General features: G+C 40.3%; 1 protein-coding gene across 2 annotated transcripts in view; it reads left to right on the top strand.

Annotated features, from left to right (window-relative positions):
* KPNA3 (karyopherin subunit alpha 3) overlaps window positions 1-19,244 on the top strand; it is a 58,425-nt gene that overhangs the window by 15,082 nt on the left and 24,099 nt on the right. For both annotated transcript variants that reach the window (XM_074157023.1, XM_074157030.1), the window contains one exon: window positions 9,690-9,734. In XM_074157023.1, the coding sequence (XP_074013124.1) occupies window positions 9,690-9,734 (45 nt within the window). The remainder of the gene's footprint in view (window positions 1-9,689; window positions 9,735-19,244) is intronic.

The following is a 19,244-nucleotide window of genomic DNA, read 5'->3' as shown; positions in this document are numbered from 1 at the left end:
TAGGTAAATCTCAAAACTGGGTGCGGGGAAGAACGAGTCTACCTAGAACATACACTGGGGAGGGGGAATGGCTGGGTAATAATCCACGATGCTTGTAACCTAGTAGGAAGGGTTAATTTCGACCAAACATTTGGTTAAGTTTGGCATCGATGTAAAATCTTTTTGCACTTCCAAAAGAAATACAGGGGATCATTGTGCACAGCATCACTGGGTTTAGTTCTTTCAGTTGGGATTTAAGTAGTTGCATTCAGACCGTTGTGATGCTGTCCCAAGACTTTGATTTAGTAGTCCCAGAATTTTTCCTTCATGTATTGTGATTTGCTTGCAACTCATGGAGTAAGTTAGATGCACTTTGAAAGCGTGAACAGGTAGAACAGTGGAATCACCTTCTATCAGTGTCCCTTTGTTTTTGACTGAAGCTGTACAAGAACAAGTAGAACAATAACATCAGTCTAAGCTTCAACTTTGCACATACAAACAAATTATATTCCTATGCAAACATGGAATATTTAACTTCTAATGTTAAGCAAAGATACGCCGTTAACAACCTTAACAATCTCAAGTATTGTATACAAACAGGCACTTCATTTTTTTTTTCCTGCCCAAAACCAGCCCTGCGTTTTCATGTGCATTGCAGTATTTCATGCTCGTTAAAAGGTATCAGAGAAGCAATAAGGAAAAAAGGCTAGTAAAGCGATTTCTAGGGAAGAACAGTGTTTACTTCATCAATGCAAACACCTTTTCCTTTCCCTGTATTGCACCCGCACCTACATTGTAAAGTATTTAAACTATACTCTAGGGTGTGCTCATGTGTGAGAGGGGGAGGTATTAGTTAAATTCAATCCAGCTGTTGGAACTGGGCCAATGGTTTGGTTTTTTTTTTTCTGTCAGTTAGGCAGGTGGAAGTAGCCTGGAATTGACTTGCAAATGCTAAGCTCTCCGGGTACCCTGTATGTTTAATCAAGCTACTTTACTATCACAGCTATGTATTCAGGGTAGTTCTTTCCTGTAAGCTTGTGTCTTCTGGTTTTCTGAGACCAGTTGCTGTAATGTTGAGAGGCAAGACCAGAAATAAAGAATTTAAATGACCAGTTATCTTTTAATGAAGTTTATAGGTGCAGAAAAATGAGAATGTCAGTGAACTGAATGTCAGGCCTGTAACCAGTGGTGTCCCTCAGGGGTCAATACTCGGCCCAGTCCTGTTCAACATATTCATCAACAACCTGGACGAGTGGACAGAGTGTATCCTCAGCAAGTTTGCTGATGATACCAAACTGGGAGGGCTGGCCAACACTCCAGAGGGCTGTGCCACCATCCAGCGTGACCTGAACAGGCTGGAGAGCTGGGCAGAGAAGAACCTATTGAGGTTCAACAAGGGCAAGTGTAGGGTCCTGCACCTGGGGAGGAAGAACCCCAGGCACCAATATAGGTTAGGGGTGGATCTTCTGGAAAGCACTACTGAGGAGAAGGATCTGGGAGTCCTGGTGGATAGTAAACTTTCCATGAGCCAGCAATGTACCCTTGTTGCCAAGAGGGCCAATGGAATTCTGGGCTGCATAGGGAAGAGTGTGGCTGGTAGGTTGTGGGAGGTCATTCTCCCCCTCTACTCTGCACTGGTGAGGCCACAACTGGAATACTGTGTCCAGTTCTGGGCTCCCCAATTCAAGAGAGACAGGGAACTACTGGAAAGAGTCCAACGTAGGGCAAGTAAGATGATTAAGGGATTAGAGCACCTCCCTTATGGGGAAAGGCTGAGAGCTGGGACTCTTTAGCCTGGAGAAGAGAAGGCTGAGGGGAGACCTTATCTATGTTTACAAGTACCTAAAGGGTAGGTTGAAGGATGATGGAGCTGGACTCTTTTCAGTGGTTTCCAGTGACAGGACGAGGGGCAATGGGCACAAGCTGGAACATAGGAAGTTCCATTCAAATATGAGCAAAAACTTCTTTATGGTGAGGGTGACAGAGCCCTGGAACAGGCTGCCCAGGGAGGTTGTGGAGTCCCCTTCTCTGGAGATTTTCAAGACCCGCCTTGATGCAGTCCTGAGTAATGTGCTCTAGGCAATCCTGCTTTGGCAGGGGAGTTGGACTAGATGATCTCTAGAGGTCCCTTCCAACTCTGACAATTCCGTGATTCTGTAATTTGTTCTCTCTTTTCCACTTAATAGCTGAACTTTCATAAGCAACTAAATGCACATTTTACCAAAGTTCCTGGAAACTTAGGTTTTGTATCCAGAGAGCAGCCAAAACTGACATTAGTGTGTAGCGTTCATCTTATCAGGGTGAGCTTGGCTTTCCCACTTCTGCGGGCTAGCTGCAGGCTGATGCACGCTGGTCGGCCAGCGGGAGAGCAGGGGTGGCCAGCTAAGTGCTTGTGGGGCAGCTGGCAGGCCAGCCATGCTGGCAGCATTGATATGCTGGCTGGCATAAAAACATCTGTTTCTTGCCTCTCCATCTCTGATGTTTTCTGGACTTGTTCCTGTTGCAGTGAAAGTGGTGTAAATGTGTTGATTAAAAGATGATGCTCCTCAGGTATCCCACTTAATGAAGTGGCTGGTCTGGGTGAGCACAACACTGAGCTCCAGGTCTCGTTGTTATAGTGGTAGGTAGATTTTTAGTCGTTAGATGGTTATGCTTTCATCTTCCCTCTAACACAATTGGCATAGCTTAAAATGGTTAAAATGTTTAAAATTCATGCCACTTACTGTTGCAGCAATTGATTATTTTTTTCTGTATAGAGAATCTATGTTATTAAACATCTTGTACATGAAACTTCATTTTTAATTTCATTTAAGAATATTTATCCCAGCATAACAAAGGAAATGTAATGACTTGAGCTTCTCACTAGTTGTATCATTCATACATTTAAATAGTTTTGATTTTCTGATTTGTACTGTAACTGGGGATGAAGTATAATCAGGTATCCAGAATTTCTTGTCTCTGAAAATGAGATACTTCAGGGACTTAAAAGTGCTTGTAATCGATTAAGATTGATTTTTGTATTTTTTATTTTTTTTAGATATGAAGTAGAAATTTTGAATTAACAGAAAACCTAAGACTAGTCCCAATATCTCATTATGAATGAGATCTAACTTGCATAAAATAGTATACCAATGTTTTAAATCATTCTTTCTTAAATAGAAGGACTATTCTGACTGCTGTGTCTTAAATGTGGTTTTGTCCTTTTGAATTAACCTGAGTTTTCGTCTTGTATAACTTTGGTAGAGTTTTGTTTTGATTTGTTAGGTTGGTTTTTTTTCCCCCAGGAAAAGCACACTACATCATGTATTTGCTACAGAGGGTCTTGGAAAATGTGTGACTTTGTTCTGATGAACGTTGGACAGGTACAGCTGATTGGTTTCAGGATTCTTTCTTTGATTTTTTTTTTTTTTTGTTTGTTTGTTTATGGACACTATATCAGTTGCCTTTCCAGGTAGCTTAATGTATTTTACAGTTAAATGTTTTCTTTGTTAAACAAAGGCTGAAGAAGCCAGAGAAGCTTGCTAGACTTAATTCTCTGCTTTACAATCTCAATGCTATTCAAAAATTCAAAGTAATCTTTTTTTTGTTTGTTCACCAGGAGGGTGTGGATGGGCTGTCTTAAGACATCAAGTGGTAGTGTTACAGCAATGATACTTGCTCTTTAAGTGAGCATCTTGTGCACCTTTGTACAGGGTTTCACAAACGATACTTGTGAAGTATGTGTGGTTGAGGCAGAGGGGTCCCAAATGTTTAGTCACTTAAATATAGTTCTATGAATGTGCTGGCAGTAAGGGTTACTGTTACACTGATAATTCAGAATTGCACAGGGTTATCTTTAGCCATTGCTTATTGATATCAAGAGTTTTATGTGTAGTTCTGTCTTCTGTCATAAACCAAATATCAGCTGAAAAATGAGGAAGACATTTCCCTTCTCCACAGGTGGCTCTGAAATTGAGCTTTGAGTTTCTTGTCGGCCTCTTGTTGGAAGAGGGGTACCAGAGCTGAAACGCTGATTTGATGAGGAGGGCTGTATTCTGTGTCACTTCTGCGCATTGAGTGTGTCAAAGGCCGTTTTGCAGGGACTGAGGCATTCTTTGAAGCCTTGTATTGAGCGTTGACTTGAGGCTTGCTTTATTTTCAAGGTCCAGTTTCTCTTAAATCTCTTGTCTTTTGTCAACTTAGCATTTTTGTGTTCTGTATCGGCCCAAAACAAGGTTCCCTTACAGCCCTAATGTGTAGTGATTTTTTTTTTTTAATTGGCATATAAAATTAATTTCAGTTTTGATACTGTGATGGAAGTAGGGATTTTTCTTTCAAGTGGAAGGTGTTAAGGAGAGATTCTTGGCACATAACACTTGGTATCTGGCTTTGGAAGGGTGTTCAGAAATTCAGGGTAGAAGTCAGAACACAGATTTATCTAACAGCATCTAGTAGATTTTTTTTTTGGTTCTTTTCCTGGTTTATTTTATAAAATAGCAAAATGCTAGGGAAATTGAAATGAGAAATACTGCTGAACATCTACTTTTGGCTTGTTACAAGACTTAAGGGTACTTGGTGCATTACTGTGGTTGTGTCAGCCTGTCAAACGCACTAGTAAGTAATTGTTCTTCACAGATGGTGAACTGAGGAGAAGAAATCTCTTGTTGCAAAAGCCTTATGAACTTGAGTCTGACTTGAGTGGTATTAACAATTGAGCTTTAATTGTAGCACAACTTGGTAAGTGTTCTATGTTCTAGTTTCTTAATAGTGTATGCAGACTGATGGTTACTATCTACAACTTTTACTTTCTGCACGTTGAGTATGGTGCATTAATATGTCTGTTTTGGAGCAGCCTCACAGTTCAGATTCTGCAGGAATAAACTGTCATTGGTTTGGGTTTTTTTTGCGATTTGTAGGATTTTGCCTATGGGAAGTTTTCCCTTTCTGAGATTTGGAGTCTGAGGTTTTTTTATTCAGTGGAACAGTTCAGATTTGTCCTAGGGGAAGTTTTGAGATGTGCTGTTTCAGTGCGACATGAAATGACTTGTTTGAGTGCATTAAGCTGAGAAGTGACTGCAGTCAGATGCTGTGGATGTCAAACACTGCATTAGATCCGTTGGTAACATTTCGCTAGGCTTCAGCTTGTGTTGCATATATGGACTTTAGCAGATGGTTGTCTTCCCAGCCTGAAAGCTGGTAATGAATCCATGGGCTTAAGTTGCAGAATAATTTTGTCTCTTCTGTCTGTTTTAGCTGACCTGTGTTAGCTGGGGAAAATGTTTGACCTTTCTACTGCTGTATAAATCTCTTGTAAATGTCTATCACTTCCCTCCATGCCGGGGCTTGCAGGTAGCAGAAGAGAGTGTTATTCTGCTTACAGTGGTAATGCTTCCTTAAAGGGAGCCTTGCGGTGGTACTTAAGACTGCTTTTTTTATATGCTGTTGTATTATAGTATGTTTACTGCTTGTGAGGCTGTAGGAAGGTGCTGATAACCTGCTTTATTTCTAAAATGTTTCATCTGAAACACAAGCATTAAATACCTACCTTTTAAGAAATGCCAAATCAGGACAAAAAAAATAACTGGATCATTGAACTCTGTTTTTTTGGGAATAAAATTTGGGCTTTAACCCATCCTCTTGCCCTGCTCAACAGATAAGATTAGAAATTGTATGTATTAGTCTGCAAGTTTTAAAATAAAACTTTCAAAAGTCCAGCAGGAGAGTCCACTATATAACATGGTGCTATATGTGTACCTACATTTCCAGTCATCAAATGAGGCTGAAGCATGTTTTTGGCCTTAAAAGCATGGTCTCTCAATGCAAGGATAGCCAAATTTCAGACATTCTGAGGTCTGTTGTAGAGCAGTCCATCACTAGTGTGGACTAGTCCATCAGCTCCTGTTGTAAAGAGGAGAAAATCAAGATGGGGAACAAATCCCAATTAAGTAGCAGGCATAAAACTAAGAAATCAGGCCATTTGCAAGTGCATACATGTGTTTTTCATGCACAGTATGCAGTGGTTATCTTGTATCTCAGGGACATGAAGTGGAACACTAGTATCATCAAGTTAGAAATAATGCCAGCAGATCGTGGTCATGATCCAACCATGAACTGCCAGCATCGACCACAGGCTCTTTGGGAACTTCATTCCCATATATTTGTAGGAAGACTATAGACCTAACACTGTACTATTGATTCTTGGATGATCCTAGTGATGCTGACATGCGGAATTTTTAAAGATGTACCAACAGGAAACTTTGTGAGATTTGGACCCCTTAGTTCAGTGGGGGCCAGATAAAACTCATCAGTCTGTGATGTTGAGGCTCGGTGATAATCTCCAGTTATCAACCTACTTGCTCTGTGAATTGAGAAGCAGCTCTGGACTTAGTGGTGAGTACTGCCTCTTCTGCCTTTTAAAGGAGGAAGGAAAAAAAAGATGATGTACCAGAGCTGCTTTGAAAGAGAAACTACATATAATAAGTTTAAAGGGAAATACAAAAGAACAGCTAAAAGGGTAAAACCCAGGTAGTATGGAGATTGCCTTAATGCGTGAATTAAAACTCAGGAAATGTATGCTTCTAGTCAGCAAAAACATCCACGTAGTTGATAACTTTTTTTTTTTTTTAAAGAATCTTTATAAAGAGTGGTACCTTTCTCAATGAGGAAAAGATGAGAGATTCTTGCACAGTAAATGTAAAACCATGATGGAGTAGTCAAATATTTTGAACGATCAGTTTGATAAAAGCGAAAAACTAGTAAAAAAAATATTGAGACAAAATTGCAATAGGGTAGGATCTGTGGGGCTCAAATAATGGAAGTATGAAGCAAAGATAAAACCCTAATTGAAAAGCTGAGTGAATTATTTGCCTTTAGAAAGCAGCTTAAAGTCTTCCCAGTAGAGTCTTTATGGATGGATGACTCTGAGTAACTGTCTTTAGTCAAAGCATTGTTAGAGGAGGTTTTAGAGTAAATGGATGAAATGAATAGTAATGCCTTGCCTGGGACTGCACTGTATTTGTGTTTTTTTTCTAAACCAGAAATATTAAGCTGCTGAACTGTTGAACACAGCATATAGTCTTTCGTAAATCTGCCTTGCTTCCAGAAGAATGGTGGATGGCAAATGTTATCATTGTCCCCTAAAGAGCTTCAGATTTGATCTGACTTTTCTGCTCAACAGGAAATATTCTAGAATGTTATCACTTGGATAAATGAAAAAAATGTAGGAGTCAATTGTAATTAGGGAGCAAATTTAAAAGTAAATTGTGCCTTGCATCCATTAAATTTCAAATCTGGCACATACAATACTGGATTTTTGGGAGAAAATGCTAATGGACAATCAAGGTAATTGATTTGTCTTGTGATGGGGTTCCCCTTATAATTTAAGATCAGTAGGAATAAAAGATTAGATTTTAAGGGGAAGTGTGACAATGTTACTAGTGGGAAAATCTGTAAAGGACTTTGGTGTCTAGCACATTTGGAATGATCAAGAAAAGGAGGTTTTATAGCAGAAATCCAGCCAGAAAGCCTTGTCTAACTACGTTTTTCCGTTGAAATGCAGAGTTCATGGGGAAGAAGGACTGAAAAACATTTTTAGGCTATTTAGTGCCCTTACATTTGATGAAGTTTTTAAGATAATTCAAATATAAAATTCTAATATAATGAAAAACTTGAATGACTGGTCTAGCCAGTTACATGCAATGACTTTTCAGGTTCTTCATTTGTCCATTCCCAACCTACCCAATGTTCTCCCATTCCCCAGCAATCCAGTCCTGTCATACTGAGCTGCTGCAGCAGGCTCAGCTGGGCCCAAGAATCAAACAGCTTAGCAAAGTAATGAGTAAATCAAATGTACCTCTGGTAGATCATAGAATCATATAATGGTTTGAGTTGGAAAGAACCTTAAAGATCATTGAGTTCCAACCCCCCTGCCATGGGCAGGGACACCTCCCACTAGAGCAGGTTGCTCAAAGCCCCATCCATCCTGGCCTTAAACACTCCCAGGGATGGGGCATCCACAACTTCTCTGGGCAACCTGTTCCAGTGCTTCACCACCCTCACAGTAAAGAATTTCTTTCTAATATCTCATCTAAATCTCCTCTCTTTCAATTTAAAACTGTTACCCCGTGTGCGATCACTACACTCCCTGATAAAGAGTCCCTGTCCAGCTCTCCTGTAGGCTCCCTTCAGATATTGGAAGGCTGCTATGAGGTCTCCCCGGAGCCTTCTCTTCTCCAGGCTGAACAACCCCAGCTCTCTCAGCCTGTCTTCATAGGGGAGGTGCTCTAGCCCTCTGATCATCTTCGTGGCCCTCTGCTGGACCCGTTCCAACAGGTCCATGTCCTTCCTGTGTTGAGGACTCCAAAGCTGGACACAATATTCCAGGTGGGGTCTCACAAGCGCAGAGTAGAGGGGTGGAATCACCTCCTGCGACCTGCTGGCCATGCTTCTTTTGATGCAGCCCAGGATGCGGTTGACTTTCTGTAATGAGGATTTGCTTTGTTTAAAGTAGTATAGTTCATGCTTGTGGATGTAAAAGGAGAATTGTGTCTGTGTTTACTTGAGTGAGTTGGTTAATTAAGCCATGAACAGAAAGGCAAGCCTTTCTTACTCTCAGGTCAACCTAAAATAATTAAATGAACACTGCTATACAAACTGTTTGGGAATGGTGAAGCTAAGATAATGTTCTAAGCACTGTAACTACATTCTGTATATGTTCATGGTGTGAAGTCTGCTCATTTCATTTACCTGTGTTTGAGCTTTAGCACATTTGGTATTTCCTCTGATGGATCATGGAGAGTACTGGTGTTTTCTCCGTACTGCTGGTTTTCACTGTTACTTTTGGGCTTAAAGAAGTTATTTGTCCTAACTCAAAAGGAGCGTGATATTAGCAGTGAAGGTCAGTAACAAGGATAGGACATAGAAAGTATTTTAAAAGGCTAATTTTAGTTAGTGTGGGTGATCTTTCTAGGCTGCCAGCAGTCATATAGTCCTGATTTTCTCTGAATTGCATTCTGATGGTACATGCCTTTTCCACTGATTGTAAAATGAACCTAGGGAGATTGTCTTCACTAGGCTAAAATTGTTGTTTCTCAATCTTGTGATCTCTTTTAGCTAAGAGGCATAGCAGCATTGTAGGGAATGCGTCTTGAGTGCGCAGTATCTTAAAGGAGCTGAGATGTTTATGGGCTGGTTTTCCTTTACAGTGTTTAGGCTGTAGATCCTAAGTAGACTCAGTGCCACTGTACTTCTTTGTTTCCTTTTGCCACAAGCTGAATCTGTCTTGATTGCATTGAGCTCAGTCATTTTCTGTCGCTCATGGTTGGTTTTTGGCCAGATAACTGGCATAGGTTACGTCTTTAGTTTGTGAATGTAATCATATGTGAATGTGAGACTGTCTCACCTGTATTTACTGCTGCTTTTGGTGTGCACATATAAATGCTTGGAGAGTCATTACAATGAAACTCTATGAAGAAGTCAATGTTTTCTGCCTTTGGGATACTTATTGTGGTTTATGACAAAGCTTTCTGTAAGGTGTGTAATCTTGGAAAAGAAAATAGCAACCAAAAAAACCCACTCAAAAACCCACTCAACCTTTCCTAGCAAGATGCACAAGTCACACTGTTTTCCTTATCTTTTTGATGAATAGCTACACTTTTGACCTAGAAACAACTGATTCCAAAACAAAACACTTCTTTCTTTACATACAAATCTTTCTTATTCTTTATTTACAGACTATGAGAAGACACAGAAATGAAGTTACAATTGAATTGCGGAAGGTGAGTCTGCTGTTGTTTATCAACTGTGTTACTTTGCTAATAATGCTCCGGTGTCTTAGCTAAATATTTTACCATAAGCTTTGCTTTATGGCCCCAAACTTATATAAAAGCGTTGTAAGTTTGTAGATAACTGACTGTGGATTCTAATGGTAGTTTTACTCTCCAAATCCTTTAGCTCAGTACAGCAGAACAGTACTGCTTTACTCCAGTGTATCGCTTGGAAATAATCCATATTCAGTTGCTGTACTAGTTCTCATATTATTACAGTGAAGCTGTCAGCTGTTCGAATGTTTTAAAGCCTCCAAACGGGAAAAGGGAGAGTTTTAGCATTTCGAAAGCATGTATGTTCTTTTATTTAGATTTCTGGAAATTACTACTTCTGTGCTGTAGAGGGAGTTAATTTTAGGGTCTGATTTTGGTTATATTGGGTAAATACCAATACAGCTGGGAAGATCACGACCATGAGGGGAGACCTAGTTCAGCGCTCTGCCTAAACACAGGATTTGTTAAACCCTTGTCATTCATAACACTTCCAACAACCTTTTGAAGCACCTTAAAGTTTTGCTGCTGGAGGACATCTCACAAGCTAAACTGCTCTTGGGCTATGTATGTAAAGAGAAGGGGTAAACTTTTATCTGCCTTTGAATACCTTCAGTATATTTGGAGACTGATACTGGCCCCCTGTAGTTTTATCGTGTTAAGACAAATTCAGTTCTTCATCCTTTCCTTGAAAATTCTGTTTCCTAGATTTTGACTTGTTGCTGCTCATCAGATCCAAATTGCCTGTATCTTTCTGGAAGTGTGGAAGTCTGGAAGGATGCAGGCCACAGCTGAGGTTTTAATGGGACAGTGGAAAAACAATTCTTAACACAGTATTCCTTTTTATATTGAGTATGTTGTTGACTTGCACTTGATTTGTTATCTGTTACACCCTTTGGACGCTTCCTGTAGTACCGCAAGGCAAGGGTATTTGTTTACGTTCTCTATTTGCATAGTTAAATAAATGCAGAAGTTTTAAATATGATTGCTTCTTGTCTTTTGAATTGCAGCTGCTTTTTCCAGACTTCCTTAACTTGAATTACCATTCTGTTCCCCAGTATGCTTCAAGGCCTCCCTACCTTGGTATCACCCATGTTTTCTGGTATTTTCATTAATGACTTGATTAAGTATGTGCTTCCAATATTCTAGATGCAGGTCAATCCCATTTGGGTCTCCCATTTGATGTGCATCTCCAGTTTGCCAGTTGAATCATTTACAGCCTGAGTGAGGCTTGCTTAGAAGTGCACACCCACCCAGTTTCACCTACATTTTCTTTTTTTTTTTTCCATTATTTGCAAACCAAGAGAAGACAAAAGCCTTACTAAAATCAAGTCGAAGTGTTTGTAGATAGAAATTAGCTTGACTTGTTTTTGAGAAATTTTGTCCGCACTTATAACCTGATTGTGTAGGAGCTACCAAAAATCTTGTGCTAGTATTTCTTGGGATCTTTCTACTCTTCTTAAAAAAAGAGACTTTTCCTTTTCTTTTTTCCAGGTCTTGTAGGTAAACTTTTGTATCTCATTACAATATCAAGAATAAATATTTGTAAGATTCATCCCGAGACTAAGAATTAGTTGAAGACACCTAATTGGACCCAGATGACTAGAAAAAAAATAATCTTAATACTTACATGAGCATGATGTGTCATCTAAAAATTGTTTAATGCTTTCATATTTTCCTAATCAAAGAAACAAGCTGAAAATGTCTGGATGTGTAGCCAGCTTAAGCTGGCTATAGGCCTCATCAGTACTGGCAGATGACTGAGGTTTGGAGAAACCTGCCATTGTATGTAAAAGCAGCTATCAAATGAAAAACGAAATTAGCTAATTTTGGCTTAAAATGAGATTTTGGTAATTAGTTTTGATACCTAAATTATCAGCAGTTGAAGTTTATGCTGACATGTTAGAGGCCCTCTCTGATCAGAACTCCGTGTAAAACTCACTGATGAACTGTGAAATTTGCTCCGGGAAGAGTAATTCGTAGCACTTGGGCAGCCTATGCCTGCTAGCAAAGCGGTGCTGGAAAAGATGGCTTAGCTAATGCAGCATGTCCTCATGCATCTGGTTAGAGACTGCATGCGAGCGTTTCAGTGCAGTCTTTGGAGAAACCTTTGCAGTGCAAAGTGAGAATTTTAATTTAATTCTCGTAATTGGTTTTTGTAACGGGTCACAATTTCAAGGCCATTTTATTACAGAAGCACGGTGGGGAGCAAGTTATACGCTTAAGACAAAGGTGTGTCTGTGTGGAAGGAATCTTGCATGTGCCAGTAATACGTGAGTTAAAATGAGGAAGAGGAAGCCTATGAGCTGCTAGCGACTTTTCACTGAAAACTGCACATGCACAGATCAGTTACACACTTAGAGAAGCCTTAGCGCTGGATGTAGGTCAGGCTGTAAATCAAGAGTGAACAGCAGCTGCAGAACTCTTAAACGCAGGAAGTTGGCGTTCTTCTGGAGTGTTTGCTGAACATCTTCCCCTGCAGAGAGACCAGAAGAAATCTACTTTAATAAGAGATTCAGCACATGTCGGAGTTGTCGGTTTGCAGCAACTGAGCTGGTGCTGGTGGGAACTGGTTTGCTGTGGGAGCTCTGTGGCAGATGTGAGGCCATTGCTTCTGGTCCAGAATTAGGACTGAAATGTAAAGGGATGTATTTTATTAAGCTCCAGCAGTGGAAAGGACAAGCAGTAATATCATTGCTTCAGTCTTCATCTTTATGGCTAACACTGGTGTGAGTGTGCCAAATTCAGGAAATGTTTGTATTGATACGACCTTAGTAATCCACCAGTGCCCCTTCAAAATAAAGGGGTATCTTCCTTTTTATCCCAGCTATCCACATGCTGAGTGTGCACCTGGCTTTTGAAGGAAACAGACAAACTGAGCATATTCTTGATCTGTACAGTTAAAGCACTACATAGTCATGGGTTTGTCTTTTGGATCAACTTTTGTATAAATATTAAATGAATGGAGCTGATGAAGTTGCTTACATCTCTGTTTTGTAAGATGAAATAAATAAAAAAAAATCACAGCTTTGAACGGTAGTAAACAATTTCTGCATGCATTAGTGTGAGGTATTTATTCTTTTGAGATTACAGATATCAAGGTGCATTTGCAACACATTCTATGTTTCAAGAAGATATTATCTCTATTCACTATCTTCACACCACAGCTCTTATGCAGAAACAAACTTTACCTGTTTTTTTTTCCACTTTTTTTTGTTTTTTGTTTTTCTTTTCCCAGTCACCTAAGATTTGATTAGGAATTGAACTAAAAAAGCTATCTCTGACATAAAAGGGTAGCAGTCATCTGGCAGAATCCTGGTGCAGGCATGGCTTTTGGCACAGAGAGCCAGTCAGATGACACTCCTGATGGTCAGGTGCCCTTTTCTGATTCCATGTTGGCCTTGCTGAACGTGTGTTTTACGCATTTTGGGAGTGGACCTGCTATACTTCTGGAAGGATGGTCTCGGTCTCTGGCTATGTTGTTAGTTCAGCAGCGGGCCTAAGAGCTTAAAACATAGCTGTCTCTCTTTCCAGACAGACAAGATGACAAGTTTTGGTGATGGAGACTGTCTCAGGATTTAGAATTTAAACTTCTCAGTGTAGTGTCTCGGTGAAGTCTGATTTAGAACGTTTATCACTTAATTTCAGCATCAGAGAAACCCAAAGGCAGTTCTGTTAGCAACAGAGAGCCTAGAATTAATTGGCTAACCTAGCTGATTAGTCTCACTCTAAAGGGGATTGGGTTCGTGAGTAATGGTTAGGATTCAGTTTTATAAGGTTCGTGCCTAAATGAAGCCCGTAACTCCATTGCTGCGAGAGAGCCTTTTGTTCTAGGTGCTTGTGTGCTTAGGTAGTCCTTAGCCGGGTCAGTGCTATGGTCATTGAGTTAGATGCCACCCTACAAAGGAAGCCTTAACACTTCTAACCTCAGCAGAAACAGAGGATCCTGTCCTCCTTTAAGGCCTGCTAACTGGAATCCTAAGAACTTCCAGCATCTCTCACACGGTTTATTTTTGACTTTCTTGGGAAACTCAGCTGCCTCTGAGAGCTCATAGACATGAGCTCATGAAAGCTCTAATTGCCAATTAAGTTTGACACAAGACAAAGCAATTATTTGCCAAACAAGTGGTGAATTATGGAGCCATGAGCATATGTGGTTTTTACCCATTTCTTGGGCATACTGTACTTGTTCCTGCTCTGATCTTTCTTATGTAAGATTATTTATGTCTACAGTAGCTCCAAAGCTGATGAGGGGTCTAGAGCACAAGTCTTATGAGGAGCAGCTGAGGTAACTGGGGTTGTTTAGCCTGGAGAAAAGGAGGCTGAGGGGGGACTTTATTGCTCTCTACAACTACCTGAAAGGAGGCTTTAACAAGGTGGGGATTGGTTTCTTCTCCCAATAAACAAGTGATAGGGCAAGAAGAAATGACCTCATGTTGCACAGGGGAGGTTTAGATTGGATATTAGGACAAAGTTCTTCACAGAAAGGGTTATCAAGCATTGGAACAGGATGCCCAGGGAAGTGGTGGAGCTATCATCCCTGGAGGTATATAAAAGACAGGTGGATGTGGTGCTGAGCAACACAGTTTAGTGGTGGTTTTGGCAGTGTTAGGTTAATGGTTGGACTCAGTCTTAAAGATCCCTTCCAATCTGACAATTCTATGAAGTAGTGAGTCTTGAAGAAAGGAGCCTGTCTCTATCTTGCTGGGAGAGCTAGGCTGGGAAAAATCTTTTGCTGGTTCTCAGGAACTTTGAGAATGCAAAAGGAAAAAAAAATAAATCCACATGTTCAGGATAGTAAAACTTGCTTTAGTTATACATCTTTTGCGGTTCAATGGGAATACATAGCTTTTCATTCACTGTAAAGTACAAATTTTTTTTAGGCATAAGTCTACCAGCTTCAAAGAAACATCTGCAATCACAGGGAGACTGAAGCACGGTTAGCATGCTCCTCTATGGAGGCTTCTCTATCCAGTGTTAGTAGCACAAATTCTTGGGTGAAATCTTGCATCTACCTTGCCTTGATTGATTCCTTGAAGAAAAGACACTAGGAAGGAAGAGGAAGATTATATTCTCAATGTATTCTTCTGGAGACTAAGTTGAAAAGGGCTATGAAAAAGGTTCCTTGGAGCCTTGCTTGAGTCTATTTTAATAAGAGCATGCTTTTGCCTAACTTAATAGCCTCAGTCTTTGCAGTCTATGCTTGGGGATTTTGGGCCACACACTAGTGCACACACATGCATCTACTTATTTTTCATCAACCTGCTCATCTTCTGAGAAAGATGTGCCAAACAGAAACATTGTGACTGCTGTCCCTTGTCACAAAGGGAAGTCAGCAGAACTCAAATGTCGAAAAGTCACCTTTGTCTTCTAGCTGCCCATCTGTAGCTGTGCTCTTTATTTGAAGAACAATCTTGGAATCTGTTTGATCACCTTTGGATGCAAGGGACCTACTTCACTGAGCATGTAGGGTATAATTTTGATATCCATTGATTACAGGATCATCAGATTGACTTGTTCAGCCTTTATACAGGTTTACAGTTTTGTTTTTTTTTTTTTAAATGTCTGTAGGTTTTAATGAGTTCTAAGACAGTGACTAGAACCAACTAATGTTCCTTTTCTAGCCGTTAAAGAAATTGAATCTTTCCCTAGGTTCATCTCCAAGAGCTGGTACTAGAAATTCACTCAGGCTAGATAGCCCACCTAAGAAAACTTTTATTAAGTGGGTATTCAGTAGAGATTTTCAGAGCATCACTTTACCACAATGAGGTTGGCATGGGAGGCATTTTCTTTTTCTTCATGATGGACGGTGGCAGGTGCTCTCACCCACCGCCCCCCCCCAAAAAAAAACCCCAAAATTGGAGATCACATGTAAGTGAAACCTAGAAGTTCAGCTCGGTCTGTCACAACAGTGGTAACTTTAAAGGGATGTCAAGACAACCTGAATCTGCCTCCATCACTGTCCTGATGCTTTATTCTTTCTAGGATATAAGAGCAGAGGAAAGAACTCTTGTCATCTGCGAGTATAGCTAATGCTGGCTGGCACTCAAGTTCCTAATGTTGAGGTGTTCTTGAAGTTCTGTTCTTTGTCCACAGAGGACTTAAACACCTTGGCACAAAAGTTACTTTTGTGCCAAAAAAGCTTCTTCCTACTAGCCACTGAGTTCCTAAACCTTTCCCTGACCTGAAGAAGTGTTTTATAATGGTGTTTGTTACCTGAGGGCAAAGATGTTTTTGTTTATTTATTTTCCCTTTTGATCTTGAAGCTTTTCAATGAAACCGAGACACTTACTGGAGTTTTGCCATGTGTCAAATGCTGAAAAGCATGTATAAAATTACATTTAACACCTTTCACAGCTTCATTAGAGTATCCTATTGGCCATGTCCTATAGTACGAAGTGGAATGCAACACATAGTATAATGGGCATTCTCTTTGCCCACAAGGATTATTCTTCTGGTAATCATGTTGTCTTCAAAACATGTTTGCGTTGATAGGGATTTTTTTTTTTTGGAATCCTGGATTTGTATATTTACTGTTCATGCAGCCTGATCTTCCAACTGTCAGTGAAGCGTACTATGGGTCTTTGTCATCAAAAACTCTTAACCAGATCATCACACTGGGCAAGAAAGTGCACTCATGGCATCATTGCTGTTGTTTCTAACCATTTGGCATTTTTGCCCTGGCGTGTATGTCCGCATGCCTTTTGTTCGAACAGAAACCTGTTGTAGGGTGTTTTCTACCAGTATGTTGAGAAGCTCGTAACCAGCAGTCAGCTGCTGTTCATAAACTTTGAAATCTTATTGTGCATAGCACCTGTGGTTCAGGCAGTGATTGAGAATCTTCCTTTTGAAGGAGAGCTGCTTAGTTTTGTTGGTGACCCTTTATCAGGGATTACAGTCCGATGCCTCACCCTTTGAAAATGCTCTCTTGCCAGTCTTTGAACAGGGCAGCTATATCCAGGTATGCTCATTTATCTTCATTGTCACCACAGGAGCCTGCAGAAGAGGCTGCTGTTATGATTTAGGTAAGAAGTTTTGAGTTTGTTACAGTATGACAAAATGCAACCATTTTAAGGTCATGGCAAGCTGCAAATCATGTTCTTTTACCTTATGCAGGGGAATCTATCAAATTATTGTATACAGTGGTTTAGCTGTCCAGGAATTGGATGCTTTTGCAAACGGACAGAGCTGTTTCAAATAGCCTTAGAGCTGCTTTTTAGGACTAGAAAGTTCCATGGACACTTTGACTTTATAAGAAATGGTAATAAGAATTGCTTTTCCCTAGTAAGAAATTTGTAGTGCTTCTCAGTAAGTACTAGCCTGTCTGCTTCAGGCTGCTGTGGAAGCTCCTCTATATATGTTCTTGACAGTTGTTTTTCAGTCCAACCATCTGCAAACAGTGAGTAGCTGCAGGAACATTCTTGCTCACTCTTACTTTCCCTGGCTGAGGTCATTTTTTCTGGAGCCCGTTGCACCATATGACTGACAGCCTGAAGACGTTGCCTGCATTCACAGAAGTTCCAGCATCAACTTGTGGTCAGTTATGTCCTATGAAGTTCAGTTCTGTCTCTTAAGGATGGTAGAATATTTTGGCATTAGAATATACATGCTTACTCATACTTATTTTGGCTAACATTAACATTAGGAAGTATTCTCTTAGGCATACTCATGTTGCCAAAGGAATTGGATAGTTGTGTATGCAGGTATAAAAGGCTCTCTAAGGAGCTATTAACTTGCTGGAACGGGAGATAACTGGGCTCTTGGTTAGCTCAGTTATGGTGTGTCTTATGGCCATCTTTAACATGCAGCTACGAATAGAAGGCTTTTCAGCGTTGCTCAGTCTTACCATGCTAAGATTTCTAATTAGCCTGATGCTGTTTTCCTCTTGTCGAGGTACCATAGTGGAATTTAAGCCTAGATTATGTATGTTTGATGGGCCAGAGTTTGAAATGTCATTCCTTTGTTACCATCTTCACCATCAGTGGCTTCCCAGTGGGATGTCTTTATTCCTGATAGCCGCAGAACAGTTAGTTGGAGCTCCATTTTATTTCACCTCTCAGCCTACTGTTGCAGTTAGGAGAACAGTCCTTCAGTGTGTGTTCATCTAGGGATTCATTGGACTCTTCTCCAGGTAAATGGAGTTTTTTGTGAGTAGCACTATGTACTGTTTGGAGATACACACTGCATCAACATACATATGCGTGGACAATTGCTTGAAGGAGAGACACAAGTTACCTGTTACTGTTCTTCTGTATCTGAGCGTTCATTTACACCCTGCCCTTCTTTCCTCTTTGCCAAGTCCCTGAAAGTTTTCTAGGGAGTTGGAAGAACTTAAAAAAGAAACATGTTCACCACCCATTTTATGGCCACAAGCAGAGGGAATTTGCGCTTGCCCCTCTAAATACTATTCAACCAAATTATTTCAGCGAACGATACTTGTATAGAAGTGCGCATGCTGTGAATAAACATGATGAGTGTATCAAATAATGGTTACTGGCAGGTAGTCTTTCTGAAGTTCTTCAGGTAAAGTGGAATGGAATAATCAAGTGCTTTGTCCACTGGCGTGCTCTAGACTTACTGCCTGGTGTTTGTGGAAGGTGATTTTTCAGCTGTTTGGTTGCTGAAGGCCATTCAGGTCTTTCCTGCCATTCTGTGAGGATGCTGTTCAGTCACCCACAGTGGGACTCTTGCTTTGTTCCAGCTGTATTCTCTGTATTCCAGCCGCTGCCATCCTGGTATTTCGGGATGTTTGAGAGAAGATCTCAAGATAATCTTCATTCTTGCTTTCTGGAGTAACTGGGCACCATAGCCCTCCAACAGAAGCACAACTCTGACAAACACTGATCACTCAAAATGATGTAATTATATATGTTGAAAAGACACACGTCTCTATAGAGGGATATGCATTCATATTCAGTACCACAGTTGTTGAAGTGTGACTTTGTTTTTTGCATCTAAAAACTTCTAGATCTTTCAAGCTAGAAAATGCATGATGTGGTTTGAACTGTTTGTGGTTAATATCTTTTTGGGAGGAAAAGTATTGAGGGTGGAAGTAACACGCATGAGCCCCCATGTATGTGAATATTGAATATTCTTATCCATTTTAATAATATGATCTTTGTTCTGAATGGATGCCATCTATTTAATGTCAACATAATTGAGAGGGCTTTGGCCTTATTTAAGTTTCCACTTAAAATAGCAGTGAAGTGATATGACTTTAAATGGCTCTTGCATACCCTTTGCATTTTGAGGGATTTTAGTTGAAGCTCTCTGAGGTGCATCCATCCCGTGCCAGTGCAGATGCTTTTGTGAGGAGCAACGTGGAATGGCAGTATACCAGTTCCTATCCCCAAATGTGGAGGCAGTTCCTTAAGCTCAGAAGATTCAGGAATCTACTAACATGGTGGTGTGAAACACCAAAATGGGAGAATCTACTGTTTGAGCTCTTAAAAAGCTTTACATTTTTTTTAC

Source organism: Numenius arquata, chromosome 1, assembly GCF_964106895.1.
Source record: "Numenius arquata chromosome 1, bNumArq3.hap1.1, whole genome shotgun sequence".
Classification (NCBI taxonomy): Eukaryota; Metazoa; Chordata; class Aves; order Charadriiformes; family Scolopacidae; genus Numenius; species Numenius arquata.
Note: the sequence above shows the minus strand (reverse complement) of the source record. Positions and strands in the feature narration are given on the sequence as shown.